Source organism: Balaenoptera ricei, chromosome 17 (genome assembly GCF_028023285.1).
Source record: "Balaenoptera ricei isolate mBalRic1 chromosome 17, mBalRic1.hap2, whole genome shotgun sequence".
Lineage (NCBI taxonomy): Eukaryota > Metazoa > Chordata > Mammalia > Artiodactyla > Balaenopteridae > Balaenoptera > Balaenoptera ricei.
In genome coordinates, this window is record NC_082655.1 from 6723717 (window position 1) to 6745487 (window position 21771).

General features: G+C 40.2%; 1 protein-coding gene across 2 annotated transcripts in view; it reads right to left on the reverse strand.

Moving 5' to 3' along the window:
• KHDRBS3 (KH RNA binding domain containing, signal transduction associated 3) overlaps positions 1-21771 on the reverse strand; it is a 165712-nt gene that overhangs the window by 111518 nt on the left and 32423 nt on the right. For both annotated transcript variants that reach the window (XM_059902056.1, XM_059902055.1), the window contains exon 2: positions 1136-1254. In XM_059902056.1, the coding sequence (XP_059758039.1) occupies positions 1136-1254 (119 nt within the window). The remainder of the gene's footprint in view (positions 1-1135; positions 1255-21771) is intronic.

Sequence of the window (21771 nt, forward strand, 5' to 3'; positions counted from 1 at the left end):
TCCAACAAAAGATCTGTAGCCAGGATATATAAAAAAATCTCCTACAACTCAATGATAAGAAGACATACAGCCCACTCAGGGAGCGGCAAAAGATCTAAAAAGAGACTTCAAAATTGAAGATATATAAATGGTCAATAAGTGCATGAAAAAGTACACAAAATCACTAATCAACAGGGAAATGCAAATTAACACCACAAGAAAATACCAATACCCTATTAGAATGGCTGCAATTAAAGAGACTGACAACATCAAATATGGATTTAGATACGGATTTAGATACGTAGCAACCAGAACTTTGCATGCACTGTTCTAGAAATGTCACAAATACAACCACTTTGGGAAAAAAATTATGGCAATTTATTATAAAACTAAATACACAGCAATTTAAACCCTAAGTATTTACTAAAAATAAATGAAAACGTATGGTCACTAAATGTACGAAAAGGTTCCCAGCAATTTAATTATAATAACCCCAAACTGAAAACTGCCCAGGCAAATGGATAAATACATTGTGGTATTTTCAGGTACTGGATTATTGTTCTGCAATCAAAAGAAATTAGCTACTAATATATACAACAGTATGCATAAATGATGTACGTGGACACTCAGAAGAAAGAAAAAAGAAAAGCAGAGTAAAAAGAAGATCAATTTAGGCCAAATCTGAGATGATCAAGATTTTAGAATTAGACTTTAAAGCACCTATTGTAACTGTGCCAAATGTCATAAAATAACACTTGCAGTGAATAAAAAACTTTTTTCTAGAATAATTAGGGAATATTTTAAGCATTTATGTGCCAAACCCTATGCCAAGCATTTAACATGGATAATCTTATTTCTTATCAATCCAACCTTATCTTACAAATGAAGAAACTACAGCAGGAAGAAGTTGAACAGGCTGTCCAAAGTCCAAAATATAACTCAGAAGAATAAATTTTAGGGCTCCGCAACTCACACCAAAGTCAAACAGAAAGGACAGAATCACCAAATAAGGTTTCACCTGATTGTAAAAGTATGTGTGTCGGGGCGTCGTGCTAAGGGAGAACACCGCAAGAACACACCAAACAGAATGTAAACTGAGCACGCGCTCCCTTGTGATAAGGTCTGACACACCTGCAGTGCAGGCTCACGGTCTTACCTTAGGGAACTGTTTTACAGGAATCAACACTTTCTGTCCCAGCTTCATGTTCTTATTAATCACCACATCAATGTACTTTTCTTCGTCCTTGCCTTCTCCTTTGTGAAACTTTTCTATCTCTGTGGAAGAAAAACAGATAACTGTGAAGTGTCTGACTTAGAATTCCAGAGGCTGGGGGTTCTCCTTAGCTCTATGGTGGCAAGAAACCAAATACAGAATATGGACTTCAGATGGCTACAGTTTTTTCCAAGTAATGACATATGTCCCATTGTATCGATGATTCTCCACCAGTACAGCGGGAAAACGCACATACCAGGGCGCTACAATGTGAAATCTCAATCGCCCAAGCTAATGGAAGGGAACAAACACAAACATAAAAACAGATTCTTTGGGGCCTTTTGGAATCCTAGGAAAAGGCTGATCAAATGGCAAAGAAAAGCCAGAAACTATTCTCAGTTCACCGTTACCAAGCACTGACATCCCTATTTATCAAACCCCGCCTGGCTCTCCAAGGCGTTTCCCATCAAGAATGGGTTCTCTAAGATGGCATTAAAAGCCCTAGACAACCTTCTGTCAGTTGACCTCCCCAACAAATCCTCCCTCCTCACAAGTGACAAGCCCAATTATAAGCTCATGGCTTTGTTAATGCTCTTTTCTCTTCTTGTGATGTCATTCTGATGATTTCAATTTCACACATCTCCTTCGAGATTCAACCACATTAAATACTACTTTTTATGTGTTACCGTCCCTTTCCTCGACTGGGCAGCAGCAGCAGTGGGAAAATCAGTCCCTCCCACCACGATACTCACAAAGCACTTCACGCACAATTCTACTATCATTTCTAGCTTAGCTCTGCAGCTTCCGACCAAAGCTTCTAAAAATAAAGATAATTACTAAGTCTCCAAATGAGCTGATCATTTTGTTTGCTTTCTTGTATTATCCTAAGTTTTGATCCTGTAAAACTGATCATTCTATATAGAATCTGCATGGGAACAATATACACTGAAACAGAAGTATGTGAAATGTAAACATTTACATAGATAATTCTTATTATTGTTGCGGGAAAAAATTCTTCAAGGGTACTTTTAATTTTGACATTTTTCTATAAAAATAAAATATACATATGGTGAAAAGTTAAAACAGTATCATAGAATATAAAAGTAAAAGAAAGTTTCTCCTATACCCATACTCCAGAGGTAATAATACAGAATGTTATATACTCTTTCAGAAGTTTTCCATGAATAAATTAGTACACGGGCATGCACATATACAATGTGTTTGAAAATTGTAGAACTAATGGTGGATATGAGCTAAATTAGCTTTGTTTTCCTCAGTAAAAAGCAATAAGTCACATGTCACCTGCTCCACTGACTTCAGCTTTAATGAGTAGAAGAAAATAAATTCTACATTTTATTTTTCTTTATCCATTTATGCTATAATCGGGAATACCTTTAGCGAGTTAGAAGACAACAAAATTAGGTACACTGAAACTTCCTAGAATAAAGAATTTTTAATGTTACGTATACATTTGTCAAAACAGATTTAACTACCTATTTTCTTTTAAAATAACAAAGCATTTTTATAATTTTGAGAACTTAGATGCATAATTTAATATTTAATTCCCTAATCGGCATTCAAAATGTTATTCCTTGCATCAGTGACGTTTAACATTTGAAGTAACATGTTAAGTCATAAAGGTAAGATTAAAAAATTAGAAAAAATTATATATTTTACCATATATTAAAGTTTGAGATATGCCTATGATTTTAAAGAGGAAAGTAAAATTTAAAAGAAAAAATATATAAAATACCTAATTTCCTCTCCAGTCAACTTTGCAAATCTTATATTGCTAAAATACCTAGTTGTTACATTAAGTAAGCTTTGAAATATGTTGAAATATAATACTTCACTGTTTAAGATTTATTTAAGAAAAAAGTTTAAAGCCTGATGTCATGTTAAAGCATGTAGGTTTGCATGTACTGGACCTAACACACCACATAGCAATGGAAAGAGCCCCATCCCTGTCACTGGCATCAAACAGATCTGGTTTTCAGCACAGCTCAGGCCCCTGTGACCTCCTGTGATAACATTCAAAACTGCTCAAAACTTCTGTTTTTTTAGGCGTTGTTCAATCAACAATTGTGCATTTTCTTCTTGATTGAAGACAATAAGTAGGTTGATGTTTTTATGAAGTCCAGTAAAGTAAAATGCAAAATAACAGGAAGTGCACAAGATGATTTAATGAAATCTTGAAACTGTCCCTGACTGGGAGTTTCATATTCTAAAACTCAGGCTACTACCTCTCCGGTCTTCCTTAGGGAAGGGAGGGCACTGGACACCTACCAAGGTGGATTTAACCTTTTAGTAAATTGGAGCATATGAAGGCCAACCATAGAAAATCCAGCCAGATGCTCAAGGTGGAACACATAGGGGATTTGACTTTCACTAATCCCTAGATTACATTTGTTACATACAGTTTAATGTACCAATGCCATCTCCCAGCACAGAAATAATAAGCAAATGTGTGATTAGGTTTTAGATGATGGAGGGGATTAAAATGCTGTTTTCAAACCATGGACACCAAATTTCTGTCAACCTGGAAATCTGGTGTCAGTTATGTCTTTTTTGGCTTTTGTTTTTCCATTTCTTTTTGTTTCTGTCTTGGTCCCGTACAGAGCCTCCCTAAGCAATGGCCACTTACATTATAGCCTACCAAATATACTAAAATCCACTAATCCTCTAAAACACAGCAAAATAATCTTTGAATTTAAATAAGTTAAATTTCCAATATAAAAAAATTTAGTAAATTTTCATTAAGACTGCTTAAATTCTCTCACAGAATCAAGCACATCTAAACTGACATTTTCCTTTGTCCCAGCAACTCCATTTCTACAAATTTACCCTACAAATATACTTGGATAGATTATAAAATATTATATACAAAGTTATCCATTTAAAGCACTGTCTTTAATAGCAAAACACTGGAAATCATCTAAATGTCTATAATTAAGAACCTGGTTACTAAGCTAGGGCACAGCCATACAACGAAATCACATACAGCTACTTTACAACATCAGGAAACTCTTTATGTTCTGATAGGAAAAGGTCTCCACCAAATAACTGTTTAGTACACGTACGCACATACACAGTGTAAAACAGTATAAGAATATATGTTCATATTCACTTGTATATGCACAGAAAATAGCTCACTTCTTCTATATAAGAAATGAGTAACAGTGATTAATTGTCAAGGGGGAAATGCAGTGGATAAGAAACAGGAATAGGAGACTTTCGCGGTATCTCTCTTTTACATTGTTCTAAAATTTTGAATTATGTGAATATTTTACTCTTCAAATTTTAAATCTTTAAACGCTTTGGCAGAATTTTTTTTTTAATATTGAAACAGAATAAAATAAGAATGTATACAGAGATTGCCATGTTTATATTTTGCGTCTTGGCTGAAAATCCAGAGCTTGACTCTCTCGTGATCATTCATTTAAATTCTTCATTAAAATATTCTTTCACTGAAACTGTGATGAGGAATTTACCTGGACTGCCTATCCCACTTGAAGCAACAGGTGTGTTTCTGGAAACTACATGCACAATATTTTATTTTGACAATCCAATAATACTTCCAATGCAATGGGGTTCACGTAGTGAGGGAGAGAGGAACAGGTATCTATCCAAAAAACAATGACTGCGGTCTGATACATTGGAGAAACTGTACTGGGTGCTGGGAAGAAAATACACAGAATCTGTGGCATGTAAACAGACGAATTTAATATAATGTACACAGTGTTGCAGAAAAGGGACTAACAGCTTTGGAACTTGGAAAATTATTCAAAAAGCTAGCAAATGCGTGCTAAGTTCTTAAAGGATGAGGAACAGAGTTTGCCGGGCAAAGAGCCGATGAGTTCTTCAATGAAGTAAAGTAGCCCTGGGTAACACCAGTTCACATTCCCTCATCTGACCAGTTAGACTGTACAGTTGATACATGGAGTTTTACTTCCCCCCCCCCCTTTTCTCCTTTAACAGTACAAAATAGAATAAATCACACAAGTAATCATGACGAGCTCCTGCCACTGCAGAGCCAGTCAGTGAACAAGCTGAGACATGGACTCCATTTCCTCACCCCACATCCTGGGTTCCTGCAGAAAGAACCAGGGTGAGAAGAGGGGGTAGTTCTCTGCGGCCAACACAGAGGAGAAATGAGGACAAAAGCGTGAAAAGGCAGGCCAGGTTCTTAATGTCAACACTGATATACTAAGGGTTCAGTAACAACAGGGAGATACTGAAAGCTGTCAGCTAAGGAGTGACGTGATGAGCGCCTTCCTCAAGGAAAGGGGGGCCTGAGCAGAAATGGGAAGCACGCAAGGTGGAGAGAGAGCACAGAGGACATCACAGCTGGATGATGCGACAATCTGTCCCATGAACAACCCATGAGGGATGGAACTAGAGGGCTTATTTCTATTTGGACAGAAAGCCATCAGAGAGGCAAACCCTTCGTACTCAGAGGAGGCATCAAGCCCACAGGACACCCGGCTAGAGCAAACACACGGGCGTGCCCTACACGCCTCTCCCCTCCCTTGCCCTCTACCCCTAGTGCCCAGCTTTTCACGGCTTCTAAAGCACCAGCTCACCGAGGTTCAGGCTTCTGCGCTTGCTCCCCAAGACTGGAACACTTCTGGGGACTTTCCCCCGAATAACAGCCTCCTCTTTGGTGCCTCTGCCTAAATTCCACTTCCTAGAAAGACTGTCTTTGAATTCCCAGACTAGTTACCCAAAACAACGCAGCATTCTAGCATGATACTCACCACAGGTGTTAACTTCCTACTAAATGTCCATCTTCTCCAACAGACTGTCAGTCCCCTCCCCACCCTTAACTCCTTTCGTGGTCTTAACAAAGCTGGGAAGCAGGAAGGGGCAAGGAAAGGGAAAGAGAGACTGTATGGAGAGGGCAGCCTGGCAGGGGTTGCAACTGCCCCAGAGGAAGCAGCCAGCCTGTGCTAACCTAACCGGGAGGAAGCCAAAGAGAACACACACTGGGATCTCACTTCCTCCTGCAGACCTGCTGCTGGTGGCTCCACGGGGGAGGGGCACCCCAAGCAGAAGCCAGAGGGGGACAGTGTCCGCGGATGCAGTCCTCAGGCACCCGCATCAGCCCCGGGCACAGAGCGGAGGAGGGGGAAAGAGGGCCTGGTGAGGCAGAAAGCAGCAGTCCAGCCCCACAGCTTTGGTAACTAAGGAAGCTTCAGTGTCTGATGCCTCCTATACACACAAAACTTCCTTTTGCGCTTACACCACATATAATATTACGCAGCAAAATACTGAAAAGTAACGAAAATCATTTTAGAGATCACTTATTACGACATTACGAAGTAAATAATAATTATTATGACTTTGTTGACAATGATTCACCAGGTTAAGGGCTGCATGTTTGACTTAAGGTCCCTCTTTATTCTAATGAACTTATGATCTATCACCTTCATTTTACAGAATAAGACCCCGCGGATTCAAATGGGTTCGAAGCTTGCCAAAGGTTAGACAGTTCCTAAGTACCAAGGCAGGATTCACACTAAGATTCAGCTAACATTAAAGCCTGTTTCATTAGCTGTTTAAAAGCTATGTAATAAAAATTCACGAAAGGTTCAGAGAAGTATAAATAATACAAATCAGCCTGCACAATTAAGTACTAGGGCAGACAGTAATATGGTCAAAAGCCGCCCCCCGCCCTTTCCCAAGGACCTTAACTATGTGTGAACTTACGAAAGGACAGGGGTTAGCCTGGATCTATAATGAAACAAGAAGTCCACATAAGCAGAATGATAATACCTACATGCTCAACATTCAGAGAGCTATTTCAAAATAATACAAGAGCCTAGTTGGAGGATTTAAAATGATCTTAAAATATATATAGTGGTCACGGCCATTGTAAATTCTGTTTGACAGATTACTAAAATGTTACTGTGCCTTCTGGTCAGAAAAGATATTCCTTAACCTGCAACATGACAAATGTTTTCATAAAGGAGTTATTTTATTTAAGCAATCCAAACCTAACAGAACACCTATTAGATTCAAACCAGAGTTGAGTGCACTAAAATCTGCCCAGACTAGACTGATTCACACAGCTCATGATCTTGCAAATAATCTTCCATAAACAGAAATAAACGGCACAGCAGAATAGAGATGTATATCACTATCTAATAAGAATAAGCTTATCATAAAATACACAAAAATATACCATCCAGGGAGCAAAAAACAGTCAATACTTTAAATATTAAAATGCTTGGAAGTAAACCTCTTTTTATGAAGACAGTGCTAATAGTTGTATGCAAAGTATCCTTAAATATATACACAACGCATAAGATTAAAACATACACACAAGGAAATGACAGTCAAATTCCTCCAGGGAGGAAGAAAGATCGATAAGGAGGGAGGGAGGAAGGAATTACAGCTGACCCTCGAACAAGGAGGGGGTCGAGGGCGCTGATCCTCCCCACAGTCCAAACTCAGTATATAACTTATACTTGGCCCTCCGTATCCACAGTTCCTCTGTATCCACGGTTCCGCACCTGCGGAGAAAACCATTATTTTCTATTTTCAAAAAATCTGCGTAAAAGTGGACCTGTACAGTCCAAACCCATGTTGTTCAACAGTCAACTGTAATTCTACCCATCATGGCTAATTAACAAAAATATAACAATAATACTGGCAGCTGGAATTTATTTACTAACTATTGTCCAGGTATTTAATCCTTGTAACCATGCAGCAGAGTAGATGTAATCTTCATTTTACAGAAAGGAAACAGCTGCTTACAGAATCCAGTGATTCAGCTAAGATCCCAGAGCAGACCCGGATCTAGGATTCCAACCCCAGTGTATCTGATTCCTAAAGCCATGCTCCCCTCCAGCTTCTTAGTATCACTGTAGTAAAGGGATCTTGATGTTGAGTGAGAAAAAATTCTTTGGATTATTACTTAGTTTTGGGGGAAACTAACCAAGTTATTACAAGTATCAAAAGAAATGATGTTTATCAAAGTGCTTTGAAAACTATAACACATAATGCAAATACAGTTATTCTTATTTACTTAATACAAAGCCTAAATTGTGATGACTGATTTACATGTATCTCACTGTAGAACGGATTTCAAGAAGAATTTGTGAAAGCAATATGATTCTACAAATTCAAATCCAGGTAACCAAAAAATTCTGAGCACTACTCAGAATTATTATAACAAATTTTATCAAATTATTTTTAAGAGAAAAAAAACGCTTCCAGTGTACTGGCCCCTTTTCATCCCCTTAAATATATGCAGTCATTCACCAAACAAAAGGCATCATGGCAGAAAAAAGAAAAATACAAAGATAAGACATGTTGATCATTCAATGCCCTAGTGAAATGTAAATTTATCATCTAAACAAGGGGAAAGACTCAAAGACCTTCAGAAATGAGGAGGTTACTGGATTTTGGTACTAAAGTCTAACAATTTTCAAAGTAAACTTCTGATTGCAAAGGGTTTTTATAATTTTAAAACCGAAAACACCAAGGAATGTAAATCAGAGGTGAGATGTTCCTTAAAATTGGTAGAAGGAATCTAACAAGTTGAACAATTACAATATTCTAGACACTACCCTGGAGGCTTTGCATACACGAAGTCCACACAACTTCTCAGAGTGCTGGGACAGGAATTATCATCCCCTTTTCTCCTATATACCTAATAAGTGGCAGAGCTAAAGTTTGACTGCAGGATTGTCTGACTCTCAAAAGGTTTGCGTCTCCTTCAAAATACTCACAACTGGCTTCTGTGAAATAAAATTCATATTTTATGGCAAGAAAAGAAAACTTTAAACATAAAAATTTTTCTCTGCCCTTTGGCCTCCTCTCTCCCCTCTACTGTGCATTGTGTAACTGCATTATGCATCAACCAAACCTCCCCACTGGCAGAAATACTTGCTCAACCATAAGGAGCAACATTCTAGAATCAACAAGACAACTCCTTAAAAGATAACCTTCCTTCTTAATCTTGTAAGGGGTCACGTTGACCCATGGCTCACTACCTGCTTTGTAAGCTTAGATCTAGATTGTGTAAACTGTCAATAATATATCATTTAAAATACAGCTCTCTGTCTCAAAAACGTATATAACTGTGCTTTGGTTTATATACGTGACCTCTGGAGCCTGAACCGGCAGAACAGTTCCCAGAACTTTCTGAGAGTTTGTTCCTGGGTTATAACCCTCAATTTGGCTCAAATAAAATTTCAGATTGACTGATTAATTTTTGTCGACACTTCAAAACAAAACAAAACCTTCTGAGCCAACAGGTAACATAACAGATTAAATTCCACCTCCAATATATGAACAGAATTTTATAGGAATAGTCCTCAACTGCATTCATTGAATGCCCGCTGTTTACTGAGAAACATAACAGGAGCAACAGAGGAAGACAAAAACATAATAAAAGTACAACAGTGCAAACTAATTTCCAGGATGCTTCTAGGCACAACAAACGATCAGGGCTCAGGGTCCCCCAGCTTTACCAGTCCTAATGGTTCACACTGGCAAATTTCTCTCTTGACTCACTTTCATCTGGTAATAAGGAAAGTTCTGAAATAAGTATTTATTGAAACTGGTTGCAAAGAAATGTCTCAGCTTCTACTTAAATCACCCAAAAAAGGCAGAAAGATGAACCTAAACAACGGAGAAAGAAGAGGCTAGGAGTTCTTGCCAACACAAACTGACCAATCCCTTGGCTATTCCAAAGGATTCAGGATTATTCTTTTTTTTTTTTAAATTTATTTATTTTATTTATTTATTTTTGGCTGCATTGGGTCTTCGTTGCTGCACGCGGGTTTTCTCTAGTTGCGGAGAGCGGGGGCTACTCTTCGTTGCGGTGCGCGGGCCTCTCACTGCGGTGGCTTCTCTTGTTGCGGAGCACGGGCTCTAGGCGCGCGGGCTTCAGTAGTTGTGGCTCGTGGGCTCTAGAGCGCAGGCTCAGTAGTTGTGGCGCACAGGCTTAGTTGCTCCGCGGCATGTGGGATCTTCCCGGGCCAGGGCTCGAACCCGTGTCCCCTGCGTTGGCAGGCAGATTCTTAACTACTGCGCCACCAGGGAAGCCCAGGATTATTCTTAATGTATCCCAATGCATTTGTTAAATGAAGATTCGATAAACCCACAGACTAAATGAAGACAACAATACATCAGGTTAATTTAAGTCAATAATGACTTAAGTCAGTAACTACTGGGAGGAGGAAAGGGATTAACTACTAAAGACAAAAAAAGGAAAATCTACTGTTTAGTTTTACCTGCCTAAGGGTTAAACCACATTTCTCACTTTTAATTGCAAACATCATTAAGTATACTGCAAAAGACCAGCTATCTTAAACAATTATCAGGCTCCAGAGGTCACCAATTAGAACCCTGCAAGGATTTGAATTAAAAAAAGGTTTTATGATTAGGTGAAGTAATGATCCAAGAAAGAGATTAGTTCTGTTCAGACTGCACTCATTGTAAAACCCATTTCCTTTGTGTGAAGATTCAATGTCTTTCTCATTTATCCCGCTGGCATTATCACACTCTGAGGGAGAAATATGACTGTACTAATGATATTCTATAACAACCATATAATACAAGCATTTTGCTCTCTGTTACTTTAATATCTAATAAGATTACCAATGAATATTTTCTATTGGTTAGATATACAATAATACAAACTCTATGGGTGTGACAGACTGTTCAAAATAAATTCAAAGTAGGATACGATCATGCTTTGGCTCTACATTTTTAGGTCAGTTTCAGAATCATAGCCAGTCCCTATTTATGCAGCAAAGAGTTAGAATAATTGGGGGAAAATAATCCTTAAGACATTAAATCATATTTTTTCATATGATGATTACTTACAGGTTCACCTTTATAAAAATAATTCTAAAAATAAATAGCATGATCAAGGATTGCAACCAGATCCCCAAGAACACTGACTCTGATGCTGTTTAAAAGGCATATTGACGAAATCATGAGAGATATGCTAGAATAATAAACATCACTAAAAAAAATGCAGCTTAATATGAGTACAAAACATACAAGATGCCTAGAATATTATATTTCCCTCACAACTCAATGCTCTTCTAAGCTACCTAAAAACTGCCAAACAAGCATAAAACACTTTTTAAAAACAAAATACAATTACAGCAGAAACATATTTTGTCACTTAGGTTTAATCATCATAGAAAGTTAAAACACTGATAAACAATCCAGCTGTACACCCTATTTAATAGTCACAGCCTCTGAGGACAGGATATATCTCTACACAGATACATACAAGTATTGAAAATGAGGACACCTTCCCACATCAATTTAAAGCCAGGATGTGTTATCCGTACTTGGTCATTCTCCAGTCACATTTCATATTTTCCTTCTCCTTATGAGTCAGATGCTATCTCTCCACAGTGGACATTCCCACTGGGGGTTTTCTTAAAGGGATTTGTCAAGTTACGTATAGATCTTCACATTCTAGACCAAGCTGTACATTAAAATCATCTAGGGTCTTACAGAAAAATAACTACACTGAGGCCAGTAAACAGCATTCTTCTGTTTTCGTTTTGTCCTTCAACCATGAAGTATCTGGTTAAGCAATCATGCACTCTAGTGGGTTCCACTTGTCAAATCTACTGACAACTGGGCCATCTATTTTAAGGCTGAAAGTACAGATAACTTTTAACTTCACAGAACTGCACCGCATGGCCTATCCAGGTAAATGCGACACAATCAAAGGATAAATACAGAGCATTACTTTGACTAAAACTAACAACTAGCATGTTAGGTTAATGTCTGACTGTCCTCTATTCTCTTTTCTTAAACATAGAGGTGGGATAATTTATTGATCTATTCTATGAATGAGTAACAAACTAAGATGAGAACACAGAGACTAATAACATGGACAGGAATCCAGAGATGTGTTCCCCTAGACGTTCAAGCATCTACCAATTTTCACAGCAACAATGGTTACTGGCTCACCAAATGGTCCCCACACATAATCAGATATACAGTAGATGTAAAGTATCACTATTTCATTGGGGAAGGGGGATGAGAGGAGGAGAATGATTAGAGAAAAAAAAAGAAGTCTAAAAGGCTCTATAAGGGAGGAAATAATGGAAAAAAATTGAAAAGTACTATCTAAAAAAACCAACTGAAATAACTGAAATGCTTATCCTAAAGGATAAATGATTCAAGAGAGAATCATTAACTTACATACAATTATTTCTGCATGTCATACAAAAGAGAGATTAGATTTGGTCGGTTAAGAAGACCAGTGGCATAGAATTAAAACTAAAAGGCAGAGATAGAGAAAGGAGCTACCACTCATTTTAGAGATGAAGATTCTAAAAACAGCATTTTCTGAAGAGGGAACTTGCTATCCTGAAGAGATTTTAAGTTCATCTACAGAGGCCTGACCAGCACAGGCTGGACCCACTTGGCAGGAATGTTCTAGAGAGGATTCAAACGCCTGATGGCAAGCTGAACTTGAAGGTTCCTCTCGACCCTGAGATTTACACACGTCCCTGTCATCTGTCTCACTGACTAGCTCTTATACACATAACACTGTGTTATTAATCACCACATGCCCAGTACCTGGTTCTGCATCATTAATGTAACATGCATTCAAAAAATATTTGTTGAGTGAGTGAGAATGAATGATGATATTCTTCATGGAAAGGCCCAGTAAGACTTGATGAACTTTTAAGAACACCCAAGGTTCGAATTAAGCAAAATGGGAGTCATCTATCTATCTTTCATTTCCATAAGCAAACCATCTATGCCAGTTACTAACCTATCATCTCTCAGCTCCATACACACCATCGGGAAGGCTGGGCAGGGAATCTGCAAGCCCCTTTCTCCGCTGCCAGGGCTTCCCTATAGCTTCTGCATCTGGGGTGCCGGAGGAGGCGGGCAGGGGTACCATTCCTTCCGTTCTGCTCCAGTTCCTGGCAGCACACAGAACAGGGCTTCCAAATCCTGGCAGTGACTGATTTTCACATTTCCCCCACATTCTCTGCACCTCGTCAGTAAGCCAGGACCCTCTCCTCAGAGGCCCGAGTCCCAGCCCTCTGAGCTCCCTTTACACGCTCCTGAGTAACCAGACTCAACGGGCCTTGGTCCCAGCTCCACAGAACACTTCCTCCTATGTGTCTTCTCTTTGCGTCTCCAGCCCTGATGGTGCTGGCTCGTGGCAGAGCCTGTGTTACTATTTCTGTTACTTCAGTATTCCTCATTTGCTTTTTCAGTCATCTAGCACCTCCCTAACCAATCCTTTATATTAAGTCTCCTTTGTTAAAAAATGCCTGCTGTGATTCCTGTTTACCTGACTAGACGCTGAGGGACACACCACCTTGGTAAGTTCCTGGAAGCACAGTGGGAAGTCCCTGGAACCCACAGGCTGCACATCTCAGTACTATGTGCCAGGCGCCACGCTGGGCCCCCATCAGCCAAAACCAGGCAGGCAGTGAAGTGGTGAGGAGGACACAGGGGTCGGGGGGCACAGCCCCAGCTCGACCACAGGAGAGTCTCTGGCAAGTCACTAGCTTCGTTGAGCCCTCCTTTCTTCGTGTGTAAAAATGGGGGGACACCCAGGTTTATGTGACCTATCCCCAACTCTGGGGGCTGGAAGTCACTAATCTAATGGCATCAGCACCTTCTAATTTGATGCTTCTCGTTCAGTATTACTTGGAAACCCAAATAAACATTTCAGACCAGTGATTCATGAATGGTAAGAAGGCCTTCCTGGGCAGCACCTCTTTCACCTGCTGAGAGCGCTTTCTCGCTTGCTTCCTGGGTCTCAACCACAACTTGGACAGCTGAGAACAGGGGGTAACTCAACTACTGCGGGAGTGCTGTGCTTGTTATTCCCCACTCCACCTCCAGCATATACTATGATGATCACCATCAGAGTTTGGGGAAATGGCACCTACATAATGACATTAGCATAGACAGTCTCTATTCAGTGTAACCGTAATGAATATCCTGGAGGCTGAATTAGCTGAGCTACATCTCTGATTTCCCTTGTGAAAAGCACAGGAAGACAATGTAATCGGGGACTATGCAACTGCAGGTGATGTTTACCTTGAGAAGCAGACCTATCAGCATCCTAATTTGAGACGCATAGAGTAAATTTCCATGAATATATAACCATTCAACACATTATTCAGAGGGAAAGTGTTTATCATCTTCAAAACATTTGCTATTCCAAGAACTAATTAAGTTTACAAACTAATTAAGTCTGGTATTGTGAATACCAGAAGGCAGGAGATGTTCATATCATATTGTTAATTATGCCTCTGACAAAGAAACTGTATTACAGGTACTACATACAAATGCTACAACCAGCCAAGTCCTTTAAATTCCATGATCTCAAGCTTGGGAACAAATGAAGCCAAAACATGAGCATAAAATGAATGTAAAATTAAGCTGCTTAGAGGAAAGTTCAAAAATAGCCCTAAGTGAATGCTTAATCGAGTTATTCTGTCACCTGTTTTTGCTCACGGCACTCCCAGAGCAGCCCATTAACCCACAGCCTGCAGACAAGCACGACTGTCTAGCTTTTGACACCTGCATTGAGAGTGTATAAATTAATAATAATATGGAAAGAAGAGCTTAATTTAGTGAGACTTGAAGTAATAAAAACATGGGTTCAAATCACAGACCAGCACTTACTTACACTATGACACTGGGAAAAAATAAGCGAGTCAGCGGGCTCTCAGTCCCCTGGACTATCAATTAGGGATACTGAGACCTACATCTGGAGTTGCCGGGATTAATGATACACCTCAAGGGCCCTGCCTCGACGCCACACACAACAAATTCTCGCCTCCTGCACACTCCAGATTTCTGTATATTAATTCAAGCACAGGCATATATGAAGTGAAGGCTAATACAAATTTAATGAAAATTTAACTATTAATATAATTAAAGCAAAGATCGTCAGAAGAAATCACAGTCACAGTCATCCAGATCCTCTTGTAGTGAGAAATCTGGTCAGTCGTGGTCGTGCCACCCCTGGGCAGGGTCTGGGCACCAACGGTCAAATCAGGAGCTCTCTGAACATGAGATCGGAGGGCCTTAACTCCTCTGTCCTAACTCACTCCTTGCTTAGGATTCACTTGGGTGAGTTGCTTATCCTCTCTCTGAAACTCAGTTTCACTGCCTGTCAAATGAGGACTCCCTATTACCTCCCATAGTTGAGGTGGAAATTGAGACCACGGGGGAAAAACCATTCACAACCGGAAAGAGCTACGCAAATATCAGTGGGACCACAGCAAGGGCCCCGAGGTGAGTTCTGTGTGGGAGGGAGGGTCCCTCTAAGTGGGATAAGAAAGCAAGCTGCAGGGCCATTGGTCCTTACAGGGAAGCCTTCCAACTGCAGTTAACAGAGGGCTGGCAGGTTAGACCTTCCCTTTGCCCTTCAGGGCTCGGCCGGCTCAGGGCTCTGTAGGAAAAGAAGATCTGCTCCCTCCGCAGAGCAGTGAGGGCGGTGTGCTGGGTAAAGGACACTTTCTCTGCAACAGCTCACAGAACCGTGCAATTGCACAAGGTGTGCAGAAAACTGTGCTTCTGGGATGACTCTGACACAGGACGCCGGTCTGCCATGTGACTCCCGGGCTAGGAGCACGGCACACAGTCATTCCACGTGTGCGCAGGGGCCACTCAGATGGGAGTCAGAGCCCCCTGCACCAGCGCCATCCTGGGGAACCTCTGTGAGGGTGGAAACGGCACCCGAGCAGCCCGACAGCGGTCTCTGCCACGCGTGGCTGCCGAGCACCCGAGGTGCAGCCTGTGTGGCTGGAGAACTGAACGTTTACTTTTGTTTCATTTTAATGAGTGAATGAATTAAAATGTAAATGTAAATAGCCCCAAGTGGCTAGAAGCCACCACAGCACAGATCTAGAATCCAGCTAAGCACTAGAAAGGACGTGAAAAGGCCTGTGACAGCAGAAAGAGGTGCCACGAAGTTCGGACACTTCTTGGTCATTCAACAACCAGCCCCTGAGTGCGGACAACGTGCCAACCACGCTCCCTAGCGAACACCTGCCGGCCGTGAGCAGCAGCTGGTGGAGCACGCACGGACTCGAGCCAGGCCACCGGGGCTCAGGAAACGCTGGGTACGCTACTGTGTACTACAGTGACACTGGCCCTACTCTCAAGAAACACATACTCTAGGAAAGACTACACGTGGCTACTCACAACGTGAAGTTTACATTTTAAGTACAAATGAAGTATTACAAAATTTAAAGGACACAGTAAACACTTCCAGGTCAGCAGATCAAGGGGAACTTCCGGACAGGCGGTACCCCAGCGGGGCCTGAATGAACGGGCCTGGCTCCGTGCAGGGGAGTCCTACGCAGGGGAGCACACGGGCCACCCCGTGCACACAGGCCGTGGTGACGTCTGCAAAGCCACCGAGCAGCAGAGTGCGACAACCCCACACGGTGCAAAGGCGGGAGCATCTGGTGACGCGGCTGAGAAGGTGGGGCAGACAGACTCTCAGTGCTCTGCTGAGTGAGCAGCTCTTTCTGTCAGGGCTGGAGCCTCAGGAGGCACTGACACGGGGCAGGAGCAGGAAGACAGTCACGGTTCAGAAGAAGAGAAGCGGCATTGTACGGCAGCGCCCCACGGCTACTGTGTTGGAACTGGTGCTTTAGCGTCCGCAGCTGTTTGCGCTAAGGTTAAGCTACTTTCACAAACAAAGACGTCACATAAAAGCTGCACAGGAATGAAAAAATGTGATAAAGAAAAGGTGGGTCTTGAGCTCCTCTACAGGCCCTTGTAACTACCTACATCAGAAGAGTGAAGCAAATGTTCAAACTCCAATAATTCACACAAAAAGTGCAAGATGTGCTGGTATGAATTTCAGTGAAAAAAATCACACATTATACATTAAATCTGAGGCCATGGGCTGAACACCGAAAAAAGTGAGAATTATTACACAATAGCACCCGCAATGCCTTCTTGTAAATACAAGGTCATTTTACTCTGAGACTAAAAAATAAGATATTAAAGAAAATTCTGTTATATAACATCTCTGAAAGAACAACCAAAAAATCCCTACACTACAACTTTTCTACAAGACAGGAAGAAAAGGAGTGATAAGCTACATGTTTGGTAAACATGATAAACTATAACTAACTGGTAAAACAGATATAAATCTTACTGAAGGATGGGTAAAAATGTGTGACTTCATTTTTCTTTTCCTCTAATCTACTTCTAGCTTAAATCTGTTGAATTCATGCCTATTTCCTTCAAACGCATTCAGATCTCCTAAACATTCTTTGATACCTTTTAAGTTTCTTGCTCAATTGCTACACCTGATTCTTCCAGAAATGATTTTTACAAGTCGTAGAAATAATATGTTAAAAGAAAAAAACTTTGCCTAAAACAAGAACCAACAATGACAAGAATCATGACTGATATTTTACCTGGACTTTCAAAAGTCTGAATGCCAAGGCATCACACCTTTATGTATGCTCATAAGTCACCAACCGAATATGTTCAAAGACCCTAAATTCTAAGAAAGAAAATATTACAAAAAAAGAAAAAAAGGGCTCAGAATTAAGCCAGTGCTGTTTTTGTTTTTGTTTGTTTTATAAATTAAATGCCTGCACTTATTGACAGCCTCCTGAAAAGCAGACAAACATATTTTTGGTACTTTTAAATATACTGTCTTAATCTTTGAGGGAGGTAGAAAAACAAAGGAGGGTACTTTCTTGTCTATGGAGCTAGTAAGTGAAAGTAATAGGTATTGCACCCACATGTGATAAAAGTGTGATACACTTAATATAAGCTTCCACTAACTCCTGGATAATCATTTTACTCATCCTTCCAAAGCATTCACCCCATGCTACCTTGCAACATTTACCATCATTGTTTACATCTGTCTTAATCATGGCCAAATTTCAGTACTCGGGATAGTGTCTTGCACATGGCAAGTATTAAATGAATAAATGAATATACAAGAGTCTTAACTGTAAGATATGAGTTCCCTGTTGGTTTTTGCCATGAACTATTAAGTGACCCTGACCAAATGACAAGTTCTCTGAATTTTACTCCATTTCTTCTAGTAAATATTTTCCGAGCTCTCTCTCTCTTCCCACGCCAGCCCAGCCCAGGTCTACAATGGGTAACTAACTGCCTTCTGAGAAGAGGATGGGGTGGACTTCTGCTTCCTTTACAGACAACTCCTCTTCTGAGTGGCCTTTCTCCCTGCCCATTTCAAAACCTACCTCTAATCTTCCATCAACCCTATGAACTCCTCAAATCCTCTGACAAATTCAAGTTTTTGTTGGTCAGCCAGGGTCAGTTTCCATTCTTTGAAAACAAAGGACCCTGAGTGACACAGCGGGGAAATACAGTCTCCGCCACACTGTAAAGGGCTCCAATATTACTCCTTTTCAACTAACCTATTAAAAAAAAAAAAAATAGACTATAGCCAAACTACTACCAGATCCTGCCTTATAATTCCTCACAATCAACTACATTTCTTCCCGACTGCCATTGTTCTACTTCTGACTTAACTTTCATCTCTTCTTGAAATCCCTTTGTTCATGTTTCTGAGGCTAAGGCTCACCTTCCTTAGCTGCAGTGATTTTTTAGGATCAATGATATAGTAATAAAAGAGATATAGTATCATTAAGTATGAGAATACGATTTTCTATTAAAAAATCCTGAAAGTCATTGTAGCCATTAAATAACAGTCTTAATTCTAACATAGAACTAACAAAGGTAAACTTTAAGTGTAACAATTCTTTTTCATTTTAACTTTGTGGCACCATAAAGGGGATAAGAACTCTAGCATGAGCTCTATTTACAATAGCCAGAACATGGAAGCAACCTAAGTGTCCATAGACAGATGAATGGATAAAGAAGTTGTGGCACATATATACAATGGAATATTACTCAGACATAAAAAGAAACAAAATTGAGTTATTTGTAGTGAGATGGATGGACCTAGAGTCTGTCATACACAGTGAAGTAAGTCAGAAAGAGAAAAACAAATATCGTATGCTAACACATATATATGGAATCTACAAAAAAAAAAAAAAATGGTTCTGAAGAACCTAGGGGCAGGACACGAATAAAGAAGCAGACGTAGAGAATGGACTTGAGGACACAGGGAGGGGGAAGGGTAAGCTGGGACGAAGTGAGAGAGTGGCATGGACTTATATATACTACCAAATGTAAAACAGATAGCTAGCGGGAAGCAGCCGCATAGCACAGGGAGATCAGCTTGGTGCTTTGTGACCACCTAGAGGGGTGGGATAGGGTTAGGGTGGGAGGGAGATGCAAGAGGGAGGAGATATGGGGATATACGTATACATACAGCTATTCACTTTGTTATACAGCAGAAACTAACACACCATTGTAAAGCAATTATACTCCAATAAAGATGTTAAAAAGAAAAAGAAAAAGAACTCTAGCATGGGAGGAGAACAAGATAAAAGGAAACTATTTAAAAAATATTTTTTCCTTGCCACCTAATATAAAAAGTCTCTTTGATCAAATAAAATCCAGAGTAAATCTCCCTCTCCAGGCAAGGTTAAAAACTCAGGAAGAGAAAGTAAGTAAGATAAATGAGTTTAAGGCACTCTGATGTGTCTCTGGAATAAAAATTAATACTTTTTAAAAACTAAGATGTATAGACACTATGCCATAACAAAAATATGACCTGCTGGCCATATCCTGTATCCAAAATTTTGTACCTTCAAAAACAGGAAATTATAATGAAAGACAAAGTTAGAGATAAGAACTGCAATTTCCTTTTTGTATAGATAAACACATATACAAATAGCCAAGAATTCAGGAATTTTAATAGCAAGAAAGTGGATCAGTAGAAAAATTGACTTAACAATAAGCGTTAAGTGGACTTGAATTATATCTCCAACACAGAAAACTGCATGACTGTGGTCAAATTACTTAATCTCTCACACTCTGTCTTTTAATTGGCAAAATGTAGATAATGATGTCTAATATGCACACTGTGGTACACAACTAAAACAGAAAACAAATATAAACAGTGCCCGACAAGCAGTAGATACTTATGTTACCTATTTATATTGCTATTATATTTCATTTACGCACATCTAAGGTGATACCCCTCCCCCTCCAAAAAAAGACACTGTAAATATCTACCCTTCCCAAACACAAAGCTCTTTGCCATCTTCCAACTCTTTCTTCCAGCACAGTCAGGTGCCCACCTGCTAGAATAGGCACCAAAACTGGGTTGTAGGGTAAGAGAAATAGGAAAAGCAAGTCAATTCTAAGAGTAAAGCACAATGAACAGAACCACTCTGAAACAGAACTACCCCAAGTTTATGATAATGAGGATTCTTTCAAATACCCAGGCCCGTCCAGCACAGAGGGAAACAGGGGCGCCGGAGCCCCCGCTGTGACGGCACTCCCAGTAAGGTGTCTTCTCCCAGCTCCAGACCCTGCACCTGGGGACAGGTTAATAATGTCTTTCTTACCTCTTCCATACCCTCTACACCTCAGAGTAAATGCTCATTATAGTTTAGATGACTAAATGAAGAAATGATTAACACATGTGTACTTATAGTCAAAACAAACAACAGAGGAAGAAAACAAGTATAATCTTTACCTACTCCCTCAAAATCATTTCCATTCACCTATGTATGGAATGCCTGTTGCATGCCAGGGGCTCTGCTGGCTGCAGAGTTCTTCCAGAAACAAGACAGAGATTCGGTGATCCCGAAACTTAAGGCAGAGCAGGGAAGGCAGGCATCAGGGAGACAATTACAGCAAAGGCGATGAGTGTTCTGGCTGGGGGTCCACAGGCTGTGAAAGACAAGCCCAAAAGCTCAATCGAGACCACTGCAGGGTCAGCGATGGACAGGCAAGTTAAGACTTGCTGAGAGGTTTTCAGCACAAGAATCATATGCTCAGGTCTGGCTGTTAGGAGATCACTCTGGCCGCCCTAGAGAGGAGGGTCTGCTGGGGAGGAACAACTCAGTAGGGCGGATGAACCACTTAGGAGAAGGCTGCTGAGACATTTCTTAATGACCAAAAGCTCTCTTTATCATCCCCCCAAAACTCCCAAAGAAAGTGTGTTTTACGTCCTACGGCTTCAGTGCCGCAGAGCAATACAATATGGCTAGAACACAACCAGGTTTTTTTCATCTTTGAGTTTGTGAACATCTTGAAGCCCATTCATTCCCTTCATAGAGACATGAAATATCCTTAAATGAACACATTAGCCTAAGAATCAAACCACAAACCACAGCGCAGCATAAAGAAAAGGTACACAGTTTCACCGTGCCATGGTGATTCAGTGGATTTACCATCACATGTAAATCATCTGACAATGACCTGATTACTAACAAATAATATATTTTTGAGAAGTTGGATAGGATAGTACAAAATGAATGGCCAATTTCTACACTCATGACCTCAGGTAAGTTAGTTATTCACTTGGTTACAACTTTACTCACTTTTAAAAATAGAGAAAATACTACCTACTTTTCATGATTATTGAAAAAAATAAGTTCAGTGTATAAAGGAATACCTACTATTTAGGGGAAAAGACAACTACTAAGCACAGTATCTGACACACAGCAGATGTTAATAAATAACTGTTG